This window comes from Eublepharis macularius, chromosome 5 (genome assembly GCF_028583425.1).
Source record: "Eublepharis macularius isolate TG4126 chromosome 5, MPM_Emac_v1.0, whole genome shotgun sequence".
Taxonomy (NCBI): domain Eukaryota; kingdom Metazoa; phylum Chordata; class Lepidosauria; order Squamata; family Eublepharidae; genus Eublepharis; species Eublepharis macularius.
Genome location: NC_072794.1, coordinates 23,548,357 through 23,566,630, shown reverse-complemented (window position 1 = coordinate 23,566,630; position 18,274 = coordinate 23,548,357). Strand labels below are relative to the sequence as shown.

At 43.0% G+C, this 18,274-nt stretch overlaps 1 protein-coding gene across 1 annotated transcript in view; it reads left to right on the top strand.

Annotated features, from left to right (window-relative positions):
• KIFAP3 (kinesin associated protein 3) overlaps window positions 1-13,797 on the top strand; it is a 73,503-nt gene extending 59,706 nt beyond the window's left edge. The window contains exon 20 of the mRNA XM_054980700.1: window positions 13,276-13,797. Coding sequence (XP_054836675.1) covers window positions 13,276-13,384 — 109 coding nt within the window. The 3' untranslated portion in view covers window positions 13,385-13,797. The remainder of the gene's footprint in view (window positions 1-13,275) is intronic.
• The last annotated feature ends 4,477 nt before the right edge of the window (window positions 13,798-18,274 follow it).

The window sequence follows — 18,274 nt, the reverse complement described above, 5'->3', positions numbered from 1 at the left end:
ATATAGACATCTCGCTCCTGAACTAAACTCTTGATATGAAGCTGCCGTACGAAGTCAGCCCAGTGGTCCCTTTGACCTTTTATTGGCATTTCAACTGGGAAAGGTCTCAGAAGTCTCAGGCCAAAGTGCCTTTCCCAGCTAAGCTATTTGAAGTTATATCAAGATGGTGAGGGACTAGCAGGTTCTCTGTGACGGACTGAGCTATGGGCTCTCTCTTTACGGTTGCTGAGAACAATCTGAACGAATGGTACAGTAGCGTGACTTGGAGCAATACAAGTTCTTAGTTCATAAACTGGGAAAACTAACTTAGTGACTCCATCCTGAAACTGTTTAGTAATAAATGGCATTGATTGTGCTTCCGTTGTGTAGCAGAGTGAATACCAATAATCCTGTGGCAATATAGACATCTCGCTCCTGAACTAAACTCTTGATATGAAGCTGCCGTACGAAGTCAGCCCAGTGGTCCCTTTGACCTTTTATTGGCATTTCAACTGGGAAAGGTCTCAGAAGTCTCAGGCCAAAGTGCCTTTCCCAGCTAAGCTATTTGAAGTTATATCAAGATGGTGAGGGACTAGCAGGTTCTCTGTGACGGACTGAGCTATGGGCTCTCTCTTTACGGTTGCTGAGAACAATCTGAACGAATGGTACAGTAGCGTGACTTGGAGCAATACAAGTTCTTAGTTCATAAACTGGGAAAACTAACTTAGTGACTCCATCCTGAAACTGTTTAATAATAAATGGCATTGATTGTGCTTCCGTTGTGTAGCAGAGTGAATACCAATAATCCTGTGGCAATATAGACATCTCGCTCCTGAACTAAACTCTTGATATGAAGCTGCCGTACGAAGTCAGCCCAGTGGTCCCTTTGACCTTTTATTGGCATTTCAACTGGGAAAGGTCTCAGAAGTCTCAGGCCAAAGTGCCTTTCCCAGCTAAGCTATTTGAAGTTATATCAAGATGGTGAGGGACTAGCAGGTTCTCTGTGACGGACTGAGCTATGGGCTCTCTCTTTACGGTTGCTGAGAACAATCTGAACGAATGGTACAGTAGCGTGACTTGGAGCAATACAAGTTCTTAGTTCATAAACTGGGAAAACTAACTTAGTGACTCCATCCTGAAACTGTTTAGTAATAAATGGCATTGATTGTGCTTCCGTTGTGTAGCAGAGTGAATACCAATAATCCTGTGGCAATATAGACATCTCGCTCCTGAACTAAACTCTTGATATGAAGCTGCCGTACGAAGTCAGCCCAGTGGTCCCTTTGACCTTTTATTGGCATTTCAACTGGGAAAGGTCTCAGAAGTCTCAGGCCAAAGTGCCTTTCCCAGCTAAGCTATTTGAAGTTATATCAAGATGGTGAGGGACTAGCAGGTTCTCTGTGACGGACTGAGCTATGGGCTCTCTCTTTACGGTTGCTGAGAACAATCTGAACGAATGGAGGCAGTCAACTGAAATTCTGACACTGGGGGAGATCTGCTTTGGAGTTCCTCTCATTGGACAGTAATATTCATTGAACACAGTCCCTTTCCGTCTTGCCGTCTCTCCAGTGTTCCAATCGTTCCTTGATCAATGGCCAGGGTGAAAAAGTTAAAATTATTATGTTGTAAAAAATGCAATCATCATAAAACGTTCCAAGTCAGGCGCCAAGGCAGTGATGAACCCATAATCTTTCTAAGAACCAGAACCTAAATAAAGACAAACAGTGGCCAAAAACTACTGCTACTGACTTTCTCTCAAGCCTGAAAACTGCCTAATCGCGTCTTTGTTCTAGGGTGGCAGTTACTGAGCATAACTTACAACTCACACCTTTGCAAGAAAACTCTTTTTGTCCCCCGCAAGAACTGGTTTAAATAATCAGTAAATTTGGGTCTTTACTATCGAAAAATGAACATTGAAAAAGCTCTGAAACTGACACAGTCCATTAGTGATCTGAACTACAATATGAGCCCTGCTTCATATAGAAAAAAATACTTTTTGTTTTGCTGCACAGTAGGAATTTCATTTTCTGATCCTCTAAGGAGGAGACAGAAGTGCTTTCAAAGCAACTGCTCATTTTAAATCTACTCAAAATTAGCCGTAGGAAAGATCTTTAGAAAGATAGCTAGAAATATGAGTGTTTGTGTGAAGCTATTTAAAATGGATGGAATAATAGTAGGAACCATGAGTTTGGTTTCTGGTTTAGAGTTGATGGTCCTCCAAAATAAAGAGAGTGCCTGCTGAGAAATTCTTGCTCTGGTTTAGTTTTTGAAGCTCTCGGTCTGGATTCTAGAATCTTTCATCAGCACTTAGACATGGAATAGGTCTGTGTGTAGCAAAACAGACCTAAAAGGTTAATGCATTCCAGCCTTCCCAGTACTCTGTGATTAGAAGCAATATGCTGCACCTAAATCGTCGGCGTAGTCATTCCAGTGCCATGCTTTGGTCTAAACGTTATTGTGATTGAAGCTTTGATTTCATTACTTGAATGCCCCTTGAGGAAAATATAACTTTCTTCTCCCTCTGCCTCCCCCTTTCCATATAATTCATTCATTCTGTCCATTATATGCAGCAACCTGGTTCAGCATTATAAATTACCAAGTTTTATGGCATATGATTCTCAAATTGTAATTGCTAGAATGGTAACAATACCATATGTTGTTAACAAAACTGTCAGAGTGTAATAGGTTCTTTCAGAAGTTAAATGATGGGATTATAAGAATATAGTTATCCTCAGCAGAGAACTTTGAGGATCAGGTTGCTAATCTTCCAGAAGGGAAGACAAAGGAATTTCAAAGCAGAAACTTGTGTACAGGCAACAGTAGGAGATGCAGTTTCCAAAGAGTTGTGATTTGGCATAAGCATCGCACACTCTAAATCTATGGCTTAATTCTTATTCTGAATTGGAGCCAAGGAAATGCAAAAGGATAGTCAGAAATGTGGTGGACTTCCCAAAATCCACTTTTTGCAACTGTTTGCTGGATGACAGTATTGAATAGTGCTGGGACAGATGTATCTGGGACAATCACTAGATGCTTTTGAATCAAACGATGATCGTAATTAGTAAAATAGATTATTATGTTATTTCCTTTGCCATAAAATGTATTATTTGGAATACATGAATAAGCAACTATTTATGGACTATAGCAATGATCTGCAACATGGTCACTATGGAATCTGCCAGTTTGTTTCCGGGTGCCCACTTCCTTCTTCCCCAAAGCAACAACCTAATCCCGCCTTTGCCCCATTTAATTGGAGTAGGAAGTGCTTCAGAAGAATTCAGGAAGCATCATTGTTGTGTCTGTAAGGAGCACCAACTTGGAAATAGTTTGAGGACATTTCGTTTGGAACCTCCTAATATTTTGTGAGTGCATCAGCCTTCATAGCAGCCATTTTGTGATTGACCCTACCCCTCTCTCCCAGGGCAGCTTTTTATCTTCGTGGTCTATCTTCCTGTTCTTAAAATTTCAAAAGTGCCTACAGGTCAGGGACCCCTGGGCCATAAATTGTGATTGGTATACTTAATGAATGGAAGCATTCTTGGGATAAATAATTTCTATGATATTACTTTCATTAGTGTAGCAGTGAAATCAAAGGAATTTTAGAAGCCCACCAAATCTCTTTGTAGTCTTTCCCCTCTGTGGAGGTACTATATTCTCAAAGAAAATTAGGGGATTTTTTTTTAAAAGGAGACAAAAAACAAGAAGGAGAACAAAAACTAGTAATATCACCAGTGGTTTCTTTGTGTTCCTCAAAGAACTTAAATAATGTGAAGACAGGAGTACTAAAGATGCCAAACAGCTAGAATGATTAAAGGGAAAAAAATAGACAAGAGAGACAAACGTGAGAAGTACTTTGGAAAGACAGACATAAAAAACCGAACAAAACTGAAAATAACTATTATTCATGTTGTTATTATTGGGCATTGAGCAGTGTCTGGTTAAGCAGGAATCAAAATGTAGAATAAACATTAATTCTGGAGAGGCCTGACTTCTTGTGCGCATATCAAGTGTGAATAGAAGTGTGACTGTTGTGTTTATACTAGGTAAAAGTAATAGAAACGTTTGCTCATAGATTTATATTGATCATTCACAAAACTTCGCTGATCAGAACTGTCCCAGCCTCACACCAGTGCTGGACCGAAATAGAGAAACTGCTTCTGAAGAGAAACTGGCTCTTCAAAGGAGCTTGAGCTGTGAGTTTTGCAAGAGAAAGTGGACTTGAAAAAGAAATTTCACTTGCCGTCTTCCAATGGAAGGCCCTAAGTTGGGGTTTACAGATCGCATTTGCACATACAGCAAATTGACAAAGGCTAATTGTCTTGCAGGTTGTAGTGGGGAAAGGTCAATGGGAGGAGGACGTTATACCTAACAATAGGTGGAGGAAGTCACTGGTTAATTAATCAAAGTCCCAAGCCTGTGATTGGATCAGCTTCCCAGAGACAAGGGCCACTTCCATACGTCCTTAATGGGATGGCCTACCCAGGGCTTTTTTTCTAGGAAAGGAGGTGGTAGAACTCAGTGGGTTGCCCTTGGAGAAAATGGTCACATGGCTGGTGGCCAGTGTTCCCGCTAATGTGAGCACGTGAGCAATCGCTCACAGATTATGACTCCTCCGCTCACAGCTTCTCAGATGTTGCTCACAGATACTAACCCTCAGGCGGCCCCACCCTCCCAGTCAGCCAGCATCTGCAGGCGGGCCCTATAGGGAAGGAGCAGGGATGGAGCCTCATCCCACTTCTCTCTTCACTTCCTTGCTGTGGCTGGTTTGGCCCCCAGGGTGGTGCCAGAGAGCGCCTCCAGCCACTGCTGACTCTAGCTGGGGAACAGAGCAGAGCTGAGTGATCGGGTCTGGCCTGACCCATGCAGCCTGAAATCACTAGGATCCCCTCAGCCCCAGAGAGTGGAGGAGAGGAGGTAGCGCCTCAGCCGCCACCATGGTGAAGGCATCATTTAACTTGGCCTTGGCGCAGGAGGCTAGAGAAGTAAGCACTGACACACAAAAGCTCATCTTGAAATAAACGTGCTAGTCTTTAAGGTGCCATTGCGTGTCTGCTTTATTTTGTAGCAACAGGCTAATACAACTACCTCTTTGTAATCTGCATGGACATATCCATTTTTATACAGAAGTATACTCTGATTTTTGTGGCCCTTTCACCTAATGGCTTTTATTGTTAAATTGTTTTGATTGTAATCAAAATGATTTGATTGTAATTTTTTTTTTAGAGGAGGTGCACTCAAAACTTTAATGAAAGTTGTTTCGGCTCACAAAGTAGATTTTTAGCTCACAACACTTCAAAGTTTAGAGGGAACATTGCTGGTGGCCCCGCCCCCTGATGGTGGCCCCGCCCTGCTCGGCAGCACGGAAGGCAATCTAAACTCCCCTCTGTCTGGAGATCAGGGGGCGGGGCCACCAGCCATGTGAACATTTTCAAGAGGTTCCGGAACTCCGTTCTACCGCGTTCCTGCTGAAAAAAAGCCCTGGGCCTACCAGTGTTACTCTGGTGGGTTATCTCACTCATTGCACACGTTATCATTTCCCATTTGCATGCGAGTCATGATGATTCCGGTTTTTAAGCGTTTTTTGTGAGACTGGTTTTGGTCCGTGTTTATTTTTGATGCAGGTTTTCCGTACGATTATTTTACTGTATCAATGCACATGGAGGCTTTTTTGTGCTTCAGAAAAACCCTCCCACAAATCTCCAACCCCTCCCCTCGCCATTACTCCTCCTTTAAACATTACACATATCTAACTTGTATGTGCGATCATATAATCCCCCCTTCCTTTTTTAATGGTTGTTGTGCTATTGCAATATCAATGTATACAAAGGGAATCATACTGCAGTGCTTGCTACATTGGATCATTCAGCAATCAAAGTATCACTCTAGGAACAACATTGAGAACAGAATTCCATTTCTGGTTTTATTTTTTGAATATGGAATCGCACATTGAAATACCATACTCATATTTATTAAACAGTGTTGCCTTTAAAACTTTGAGTGGGAAATTAATGGTAGAGAGAACGGAGTACTACGCATGCACAGGTTCTACAGAAGCTGAAAGACAGGACAACGATATAGCGCAATCCCACACGCGCCCCCCCCCCCCAAAAGGAAAGTCGGGCAGGAATGCGCCAACATCATTTTTGACAAGGCGCAGATAAAGAACGTGTTTTCTGTCTTGGGACCTTTTTATCGTGACAAATACCCACAAAACACACATGAGGATGATGCTTGTGCAAGGTGAGTTCTCAAAGTGGATCAGGAAGATGCAGCTTTGGGACTGGGACCCTCCACCCCCCCCCCCAAAATTGGAACATGTAGGAGTGGCCAAAATGTGGCGGGGTGCATGTTTGTATACAAAGCCAAGCGACCCATTCAGCGTTCTGACAACTGAGACAGGAATTTACCTACCATCCCTACGCTTTAAACCTCAAGAGGTTTAGGTTATTATATTTCACCATACCTTATTTTCCTAACTACACGATGGCTAATCAGTTAGAAAATGAACTAGTAAACATGGTGCAGAAAACTACAGGGTTACGTCATCTTCAGGTACAGGTCAGAAATACTAAGGTTCATTTGGCATATGGCGAGGCAGTGGATTCTAATTCCCCTGCCTCCACGTGTTTTCCATAATATCTTAAAAGGTATCTGCTTTCTGTAGGCTACTATGACTATGCAAGTGCAATTTGAATTGAGGGTTAAAGATTGCTTATTTGGGGCTTACACACCAATAATTCTGCATGGATGAATGCCATTGGGGTACGGTCATGGTTCAATAGCAGACCATTTGTCTTATGCACACAAGTTCAGAGTTCAGTCCCCAACATTTCCAGGTAGAAGCTGATGTGAAATATCTCTGTTCTAAAGCCACTGCCAGCCAGAATAGATAATAGTGACCTTGGTAGACCAGTGGTCTGACTTAATATAAGGCAGCTTCATCTGTTCATCTATAAAACATGGAAACTAAGGTGGGTCAGGCAGCCTCTGGGACAGGGCCACGGAGTTGATGTTTGCTGCCTGACCAGTTGTTGACTTTACTTAGTAGACTAAACTTGTACAGTGGACTTTTTGTTAAATCTTAAACTGCTTTTTACTGTTGATTAATTTGGGCCTTTGCTACACATGAAAATGCTGAGCTTTCATGAACGCAATGAAGGATGCCAGTTTTCCAAAGCTCCCTAGGACTGAGGTTGTGAAAGACATTAACTTCCTTGGAGTGAATTGAAGTTTGTAATCTCTTAGTCAGTCAATATCACTGGTCTTGTTTCTGGCTCATTACATTTTGATGTGCCTCGGCCCTTTTTAGGATCCTAAATACATGTGGCATTTTATTTGCTTTGAATCATAACTTTAAAAGAAATATATACATATACCAGTCCTTTGTGCATTTCCGGAACATTTTCCTCTTTTTGACATGTCCGCACAAGCAAATTAGAAAACTCAGCTGTCACTCTGCAGAGGTCCTAGATCCTGCTAGCAGCCCGAGTAATCCAAGAGGTTTTAAGTATCGGCCTTCAGTTTACAGTGAAATTTGCTCTGACAAGGCTGGCAGACCAATAGGAAAAAGAAATATTTGTGCTCGAGAGAAGTGCATATGTAAAGACCACAAGCATAACCGATGGCTGGAAATGATTTCAGACTAAAAAAACAAATCATTAAGAGTGCAGGGGGGTAAAATACACAGTTCCTATTTTAAAGGGTCTCAAAATGATCCAGCAACTGAGGTTAGCATTTCACAGTAATTAGCTAAGCTAAGCTGTTCTCTGTTTAACTCCATGTCTCCCAGTCATCCCGGAACACTCTCAAGGAGAAGGCAATACCTCAAGACCTGCCATTACATGCCGCAATATTCGGAGGCAGATACTTTGCAAATACTGCGTAAGGGCCAAACCGGATATGACATGGAAGTTCCACAACGGGGTTCTTCTCTGGATCTCTCTTTTTAAAAAACTAAAAGTCCCAAGTAGCAGCTTTGAAGATCAGGGAAATGGCCCTGGGAAGAGAGTGAGCATTCTTGAAATGAAAAGGCCACATGTAAATATCCTACATAAAACTCCTACATCCCTCATTTCCCCCAGTTGTACTAAGCTTCTTGGAGGGAGGGAGGACATGTGCCTACTAGTCTTCCCCCCCCCCCCAGCAAATTGCAGCTTGAGAAATGGTGATTTAAATCAGAGAAATGACATGATGAAAGGGCTAAACCCCCCCCCCCACCACCACCACGAGTGCCATTCCCCTAATCTTCTAAGGGCTTCTTACTTGTAAAGAGGGAACTAGAGGTTAATCACAGATCTCCTATACTTGAGCTAAGAGATGCCAGTAAGTGACTGGTTTTATCTTTGACCCTTTTATTTTTATTTCACAGAGGTGCAACTGTTGTACAAAACAGCAGGAATTTTTCTTATAGCCAGGATCTGCAAAGTACCAGAGTATACATAAGTGGCTATATAAAAATGAAAAGGGTTTAAAAGATGGTGTTTGGTGGATATTAAATTTGAATTAGATGGCTTGCTTGTTAACAATATGGAGGAGGAAGCCTATGGCTTTGAACCGGCAACTGATGATGATCCCATTAATAAGGCTGCCCATTCTGTGAACAGAATCTGTGTCCATTTGGGGTCTGTTGCTGCAGTGCCCTGTCCATTGCTGGGCAAGTCTGTTGATGTTTCTGTTTGCTGCTATTAGGAGGCGTGGATGCACAGCCTTTAAAAAAATGGAAATAAGAGTTATGGGTCCAAAAAACTGCATGAGGAAGGGATGGCATGAGGGTGTGTGTATACCATTTATACCAGTTTGGTGTAGTGGTTAAGAGTGTGGGACTCTAATCTAGAGAACCAGGTTTGATTCCCCACTCCTCCACTTGAAGCCAGCTGGGTGACCCTGGGTCAGTCCCAGCTCTCTCAGAGCTCTCTCAGCCCAATCCACCTCACAGGGTGATTGTTGTGGGGGGATAATAACAACATACTTTGTAAACCACTCTGAGTGGGTGTTAAGTCATCCTGAAGGGTGGTATATAAATCGAATGCTGTTGTTATTATATTTTAAAAAATAGTTGCTGAGAAGCTAGATGAGTCTTCCCACAATGGATTAGTACAGAAGCAGTTACAGACTCTGAATAATTATTTTCTGTGTTCTTATAAACTGAAAAGAAAGTTTGGTGAGAAGCAAGAGAACGTGGCAAGAAGCGCCTCGGTCAGCAGCTAGTTTCTACCAGACTCTTGTATGACACTTGTATGACTCTGTAACACGCAGTTTCCCACGACACACAAGCCACATGGAGTAGGGGGAGAACTCTGTGCACGGATAGCACCGCAGATCTCGGTTGGGCACGTCCTCCTACCTCCCACTCCGAGAACCAGGAACCTGTGCTCATAAGCATATAAAGGTGAAGCCTTTGTGAATTTGCACAGCCGTTCTAAAGCCTCCTCGCTATTCCAAGGGTGTCATTTATTCTGGGATAACTCCCCCTATGTGGAGAGCATAAATTCTGGGCATATGCATGTTTCACACCTTTTAGGCTGCCAGTTACAATTCTGGACAGCCATTGCTTAAGAATCAGGAGTGAATGGATCTCTGAGCTTTAACAATAAAAAAAATGGGCAACTTTGAACCACGTGTGTGCCTGGGAGGCTTGACCAAATCAGACATGATGTGAACAATCAGTGGATAGAATCTGTTGTGCTGATTTATAAATGCCGATTAGTAGCCCCTTATTGCTGTATGAGAAGATGTTTAACACTTTCCTCCAGTACTGCTTCCATGATTTAAAATCACCCCTCCAGAGCTGTAGTTCACTCTGCAGGGGTGGTGGGATGACACAAGGTCAGGGGGTTGTACTCAGATTTCCCATACACAAAGGGAACTGGAAGTTACAGGAGGAGTGTGTAGTTTGAATGCTAGAAGAGGTGTGGGAGGAGAATCCTCCCTAATCTTCAAAAGCTGCCAGGAGCTACAACTCCTTCTTCTAAAACTGCAGAAGGTCCTACATACAGATCTTTAGCATCTTGTCTGGGTTGGCTTTCTGCTGATCTGTTGCCTGGGGTGTTGATTATTCTACGCCCCCCCCCCTTCCCTGCATGGCTCCGTGTGTAGGAAAGAATAACAGTTTGGCACAGGTAACATCTGAGGTTCCACAACAATACTGCACCTCCATCAGACGGCTAAAATACCCACATATTGTGAAACTTCAAATACGACTTGCGAGTCTGGGAGCTAGGGTTGTCAGCTGCAGGTTGGGAAATTCCTGGAGATTTGGGGCGGGGGGGCCTGGAGAGGGTGGGGTTTGGGAGGGGCGGAGCTTCATCTGGGTAAAATGTCACAGAGTCCACCTTCCCCTGCAGACATTTTCTCCAGGGGAACTGATCTCTGTTGGTTGGGGATAAATTGTAATTCCGGGAGATCTCCAGCCACCACCTGGAGGCTGGCAACCCCACTGGGAGCTGACCAACCGTGGAACAGCCACTGTGCCACAAAAAGGCCAGATTTACCGCCCATTGAATGATCAAAATGCATAAACTAGTTCAGTCCTTTGTATTGCTTAGTATCCCAGACTGTGACTGCCTTGAGTCACTGTCCTTACAGCTCTCTGGCACAAACACATCAGCTGTTTGGAGGCAGCTAGGACATCTCAAGCTTTAACTTCTAAGGCTCTGCACCTAATTACTTGCAAGTTTATCAAGGATTGATTTGATCAGAACATAATTGAAACCATAATTTCCCCCCCTCCCTTTCCTAATTAAAAAATATGTTCAGGAGTTGTTTGGAATAAGTTGAAGTCAATTGGAAATGGCTGGAAGTGGCTATGGTGATCCAGAAGTGTGGGGAGTGTGCCATCTAGGGGCTCCCTTGCAGTTAAACAGGCTGCTGTTCAACCCCTTTTCTAAGGCATAGAAGCGCAAGAGATTGAACACCAAAGTTCCACCACCAGGAGCGATTCTGTGGTGTACCAGGCCAGCAATCCAGTGCTAGTAAAATGAGTTCTTAGCTAAGGACTGATCCAATAGTCCCTGGATGAGAAGGGGGCATGCAAATATTTGGGAGAGTCTGAAACTGGTACCTTTCAGACTAACCAAGTTCATTTCAGCATAAGCTTTTGTGAGTCAGAGTTCATTGTCAGTGGAGAGGGAGCCATGTATCTTCCTTCCACCAGGATACTATAAGCTCTACTTTGGAATCCACAAGGAAACTAGAAGATCTTTCAGTACTGGGGTGATACAGTCCCTGTTTGCTGCCCTCTTGACAATAGCTTGGGAGCTACATTTTGAACCAATTGATGTTTCTGGACAGTTGTCAAAGGGAGTTCCATGTAGAGCATGTTACTAACCTGGATGTGATTGGGGCATGGATCACCATGGCCAAGTTGGGCTCTTTGAGGAACAGGCATAGTTGGCAGATAATCCAGAGCTGATAAAAGGAAAACCGAGCCTCCAATCACAGGTCAGGATCCAGCAGCACTTCAAGATATGAGGGAGGGGCTCGCAACCACCTTCAGGACAGACTGATTCTGCATTCCTCAAGTAGCTTCTCCGTTGACCAACAGCTCCTCAGTTTTATCTGGATTGAGGTTCAGTTTTTTTTAAATTTAATTTTTATACCGCTTCTCTTCAATTAAGACCTCAAAGTGGTTCCCAACAATTACAACAGTTAAAACCAATACAAAAATATAATATTCAATAAAATTAAAAACCACTCTAGTCCCCCAACTCCAGCCTATAAAATCCTGGAAATAACATAAAAATTGCAGGTGGTTAAAATGCACAATTTGCTCTGCCTCAAAGAAGGATATTAGATTATTGGCCTGCATCCATCCCATCACCTCCAGACACATGCTCAGGACTTCCACAGACCCAACTCACTCAGCTATTAAGAAATAGAGCTAGTTGTCATCTGCATTTTGGAGACATCTCCCCCCAGTTCCCTGGAGGACCTTGATAAACAGCATGGAGGATGTGAGATCCCTGTGGGATACCATAGCATAAATGCCACAAGGCTAAGTAAAGCAGCCCCCCTTGACCACCTTCTGGAGTTGGCTGGCCAACTAAGAGCGTAACAACTGTAGTGCGGCACCCCTATTCCCAGCCTAGCCAGCAGCTCCGGAAGGATTCCATAGTTGATGGTTTCAAAGCCACCAAACGGTCCAAGAGAATAAACAGGGATGCACTCCCCTTGGCATTCTGGTGAAGCCAGGGCAGCCAAGCCATTCCCATCCCTTTACACATTCCCCATACTTTTGATATGTTTGCAGTCTTTAATTTTGTTAAGAACTACTCCATGGAATTCTTAACAAAATTTAGAAGTGTGAACAGATAAACGATATATAGAACTTATGCAGTGCCTGTGGAAATGGTGAACAGAACATGTGTAATGCCTGAGCCTATGGAGGGATCTGGTTGTCTGCATTCAGGACACGTCAATGCCCTGCTTTCAGGTTATCAGAATTTGTTGAACTTGTTCTTGATCATTTGATTCATCAACCACACGGATGCCTCACATTCAGCCAAGATTTTCCAGAGGATAAAATGAATGAAAACGTTATCTACAATACCATAACCTGTGAAAATGAGGTCATCGCTGATGGAATTTGGCTAGTTCATGCGGCTAGGTTCTTTGCAAGGGTATACTTAAGGAATATCCCGAATTTAAGATGCCTTTCACCAAGAAAATATGCTCTTAAGCAGATTTGCTTGTGAGTAGATCCTGTTGTGTTTAGTCCCTTCAGTGGGCTGTGAGAGGTTGTTTCCCAGGTGAGTTACAAATTGCTGTATACAAGCATCTTTCACCTGCAATATGTAGCTAGTAGCCGGAAATATTTTGTCCTTCTCTGGAGCTGTGCTCCTGGTGCCATGTGCTGTCTCTCCCATCCTCTAATTCCTGCTTTCTTTTTATTAGATCCCATCTTCTCTTTGCACCTTCCCACTATGAAATAACTACTCACAGGAACAGCCTGCTCTCGCAAGATGTTTGAACCACAAAGTAAAATAAGATCATGATTCCTCTTCTGTAAACTAGAAGAACTGCAACTTCTCAGTTTACAGACGGGAAGGGCAAACTTGTGTGTGTCGCTTCTCCGATGTTTTTATTCTCGCAGGTAGACTGCATGAGCATTTGTTTCAGCAGGTGATGCCTGTCTGGTTTAAATTGGACAGGGACTTCAGCACCCACCATATGGATGGCATTACGCCGATATTTTCCAGGTTATTTTTTTGCATTCCCAAAAGCTAGAACTCAGCACGCTAAGGGATGGCCAATGATCTCTCTATTGCATATGTTAACAGTGCTTTCTTTTCTATGCAGTGTTGTGATGGATGGGTTTGGACAGCCTGTGAGTATCCCGAGTCGCCCGACCACTGCTTACGGATTTCGACCAGATGACCCTTACTACTACAGCTTTGGAGCCCGTTAAAACAATCTGCCGCGTTAGATTACTCCCTACCTATGTTCTTGAAAAAGAGTAGCTGAGGAAAGGCTTTAATGCATGATAGTAGTGTTTACAGGTTGTGTAGTACATTTCCGTTGGTAAGTGTTGCTCCAGAGAAATGTGAGCTGTTCAGTAACACTTTTATCTTTTCTTTTGTACAGTGTTTGCCAAATATTAAAAATCTATTAACTAGGAAGTTAACATTGTTATGTATATTAAGCAACTATCTTAATTTCTATTTTAAAAAAGCTTTTACAGTTACTGACTGACCAGCTCTCATCGGTTTTGAACTGAACTTTTCCTTTGTTTATGAGCAATAATTTAATTGGGTAGTAAATGTAACTGAGTTGTGCGTCCCTCCCCCCATCCCCTGACCCCATGTTCTTGAATAAAAGTTCTTAAATCCCAAGCTGGTTTTCATCTTACTGTGGGATTCCTTCCAAATGGTGACCACATGTAACATATCCATTGGAAATGATAATATTTTGTATCGATGCCGTTGCATTGTTGGTACACAGAGGGGCAAAAACTGTTGTGACTTTAACTTGGAAGAGGTGTTAGGACAGTTTATTCTGAAAGAAGCATGAATTCTTCAAGTTTGTGTCCTTTTAAAAGTTATTTTACTACTATTGAATAGTAAAAATTTGGCTGTAGCAATTTACACTCCTTTGTTACCTGGTAATCCCATAGAATTGCCTCCAAAGTATGCACATATTTAGGCATTCTCAGTCAATTCTTGTTTCTCAAGATCAGGGATTTTTTTCAGCTGGAACGCTGTGGAACGAGTTCCGGAACCTCTTGAAAATGGTCACATGGCTGGTGACCGCCAGTTTGCCGCGCGGAGGGCAATCTAAACTCCCCTCTGTCTGGAGATCAGGGGGCGGGGCCACCAGCCATGTGACCATTTTCTCCGCGGGCAACCCACTGAGTTCCACCACCTCTTTTCCCAGAAAAAAAAGCCCTGCTCAAGATCAAATATGGCTGCAGTCCTGTGTATACTTACCTGAGACTATTGGCCCATGAAACTTACTCCTGAGGAAACATGCATAGCTTGTGCTTGAAAGCTATTTCCTGAAAGGAATCGCTTGAGCTCTCAGCATCTAGCAGTGCTTTTCGCCTTTCCAACCCAGAGATGGGAAGTTCTGTCTACAGTTATTTCCCTGTGACTTATGTCAGCAAACAGAGTGTATGGCTATCATACGTGGTTCTTTTCAGATAATAGTTTCAGTTGCCCACCCATCCTTAACTCAATAAACTGCATTCTTTCCGGTGCAGCCTTGAAGTTCCTCCTCCTTTTGTCCCTTGGATTGGTGGCTCCATCTCTTTCAATAACTTCTTAGTTGCTTAATTAAGTCTTAAGGTACCATGGAAAATTTTCTTGTTGCAACAGACTAATATGGCTACCCCACTGGAAGGTTCCATCCTGAGCCTGCTGAAAATGTGGGGAGGGCGGAATATAAATCGAAAATAAATAAGGTTAATAACCACAAGTTTCATTTCTGTAACACAGAGACTGAGTTATTTTCCTTCTGATGGGTACTTAGGGCCTACTCTTGAATCACAGCAGGCCGCCTTTGCAGCTATGCCACCCTTTGTATCTAATTAATACAACAAAGTTATATTAATCCCAGTTCACATTCTACATACCCCGACACACGTTTTGACTAGTTCTGTACTTGAGCTTCAAAAATGACTTGGCAGACCACATCCTAATGTCTTAAGTGTTACACGGAACAGGAATAACATTTGGCAACATGAAAACTTGGCATGAAAAACCCAGACCTCCCACGGTGGTCAAATAATTCCTTTCCATGTTCATTTTGCTGTCCAAAATACTCACAGGAAATGTCTCCCTTGAGACTTTTTACTGCACTGCATGGAGAGCGATTTGTTTTAATGGCTTTCAGCCTGTCTGTTTATGATGCTTTCTGTTACAACGTGGGCGCAAGTGCCAAATTTATTTGAGCTGGGGGGGGGGCCTTATGTATGCACAGACCACCTGCATTGCCCGTTTGGTTCGCGCCCCTGTAGTTTACACTTTAGACCAGTTGAACAGTTCTTACTGGCTTCCCAACGCGTGAATAGATACACAAGTGCCACAGAAACATACCAGCCCCTCCTCCAAGTATTCCAGAAACTGCAAGATTGCTTTAAGTTGAGCCAGTAATGTATATTCAGTGAATTAACTTGTGTGTGTGTGTTGTTTTTGTGTTTTGTGGCCTCAGCATTCATACCAATGGGCTTCATGCCTGCGCAGAGCCTTGATTTTGGAAGGTTCTGCAGTTTGAATTTTAACACAAAATCATCCCCGTTTCTGAGCCATCACACACACTCAAGGGAGAGGAGTCGCCACTTCCACCTCAGTTGTCTTTCGACCATTGCTGCAGCACTATAAACCAGGGATGTTCTATTCATCCTGAGTTTGATTGGGAAAATAGCACACGAGGGAAAGATTTTTAAAAACACGTGCTAGGAAATTTAGTTACAGCTCTTCACTGAGTCGCGTAGTTTGGCCCCGATTGTCATGTCTTTTGGAGCTGCTATGTGATCGTAGGATCAGGGAATGCAGCCCAACAGAGACTAGATCCCCCTCAGTCATGCATAAAGTAGGCCCTCAGTTGGTAGACATGAATGCATGGAATGAATGTACATGGAAGGAATGGAACAGATGCCTGTGGGTCCACCGCATGTATCTAATGAAATGGGCTCTAGTCCCTAAAATCTTATGCTGGAATAAAATCTTCTTACTCTTCTTGTGACACTTCGAAGACTTTAAAAGATTTTTAATCCAACATAAGCTTTCACTGACTAGAGTCCGCTTTCTCAGATGCACTGTGTGGATCTTTTACTAGGCAGACCTCTGATATTCAGGAAAAAATCAACAGGGTCATGAAAAATCAAGTTCAGGAGCTACAGGGTGAAATGTAATTATGTCAAATTCAAATCTAATAAGAAAAATAGCATTCACTAGTTTTTTGTTATTAAACACCTGTAAGTGTGGGGAGTCCTAGGTTTTGTTAGGATAATCTCTGTTCTAATGAGATAAAAATCCCACTTCAGCCCAGAGCAGGGAGGTAGTGTGAAACCTGTTAATAAATCCCAATCCAGCAATTTCATTTTGGAGTCTTTCTCTGGAGTTGTGAATGGTGAGGTCCGACATTGAGTTTCTGAATCAGCTGGAATAAAATGCTGCACTCATACTATCTGAAAAATTGGGCTCTAGCCCCTGTGGAAAGTCATACTAGAATACAATTTTGTTAATCTCACTGGAAGTATTTATGAAACCCTCTGGATGTATTACACATGTGCAGTCTGAATATGTTGGATGATGGCATATTTATTCATTCGACTTTATTCCAGAGAGCATTTGGTGTTTTTTAATCCTGCAGGTTTGGTTGTGAATTTGCTGAACCTGTTATGTTTTAATTTTTGCATGTTTTAAATCTAAATGTTTTTGAATTGGTAGTCTGTGTGTTTCAATTGGACTACTATTCATGTCTTTGCTACTGTGTTGCTGAATTGTTCACTGCCTTACATCCAAGGTAAAAGTGGGATAGAAATCTTATTTTTTAAAAATTGTATTTTATTCAGCGTTTTCAATAATTTTTTTAAAACAAGAACCAATTAACAACATAGTATATTACATACAACAATCAGAAAAGTACACCTCCTGTTACATGGTTCAATACTCATTATTCAGTTATTTGAGTGGCTGTTGTGTAACAAAAATATATAGGAAAAGCTCTGTTAAAATTTGTCCAAGTTTGGTTAATGCTTAGTGATGATCCTATTAATGTGCCAACCGGTATCATAAATATGCTAGGGAATAGTAGAGGTCATGTTTCCTGCTTGCATTTGTCATATTTTCATCTTTTGTTAAGTAATCTAGAATTGAGGACCATTGCTCCAGAAGGTAGGATTTATAGTTTTGGTTTTCTCTTTGAGCAAGTTGATCCGAAAGTTTTTCCATTATAAAATGGTCCCAAATTCGGGCTTGCCAATTAGAGATTGTTGGTGTGGATTTTTGTTTCCAATTAAAAGCTATAATTAGTTTTGCAATCGCTAACAATGTGAGCATTAGATTTATTCTGATTTTTGGAATCCTTGGATCTTTCTAGTGGCTCAATAAAATTACTTCATATGTTCTAGGTATTACATATAGATAGAAATCTTATACATAAAATTCCAAGCACTTAAGCCTTACGTGCAGACTGTACAAACAACAGTCCTCAACACAAATGCAGTAAACAAACCTAAAGGAGAAACAATACTCAGGTAAATCTTTGCGCAAATGGACAGGTGTTTACAAAGCACATGAGGTGGCCTTGCGGTGAATGAAGTCTATCAGGGTCAGGGCCGGATCTACGGTTGCCAGCGCCCAGGGCAACCGTAGTTAGGCTCTACGCGCACGTGCGCTCCTGGCGCTGCGTGATGTCAATCCCGTGACATCACTCTGGGGCACACACACACCTGCCCCGCGGCAAGCCGGCTGTCCCCAGTGCGCAGCGGAGCTGGCGGCAGCTCGAGTGGCTTGGAGGCTGCCTGTGCCGTTCACCTGCCCCGCAGGACAAGGGGCGGCTGGCTTGCCGTGCGCCCCTTGTCCTGGGAAAAGACGAACGGTGCAAGCAGCCTCCCAGCCACCCGTGCTGCCTTTTGCCTTTCCCCAGGACAAGGGGTAGCTGGCTTGCCTGCGCGCCACTTGTCCTGGGGAAAGACTAACGGCGCGGGCGGCCTCCCAGCCACCCGTGCTGCCTTTTGCCTTCCTTTGGCGGCGCTGGGGGAAGACTATCCCCCCCTGCCCCCCCCCGGTCGATCCGGCCCTGATTAGGGTCTCGGACACAGGATCTTTCCCACCACGTACAACTGGAGCTGGCG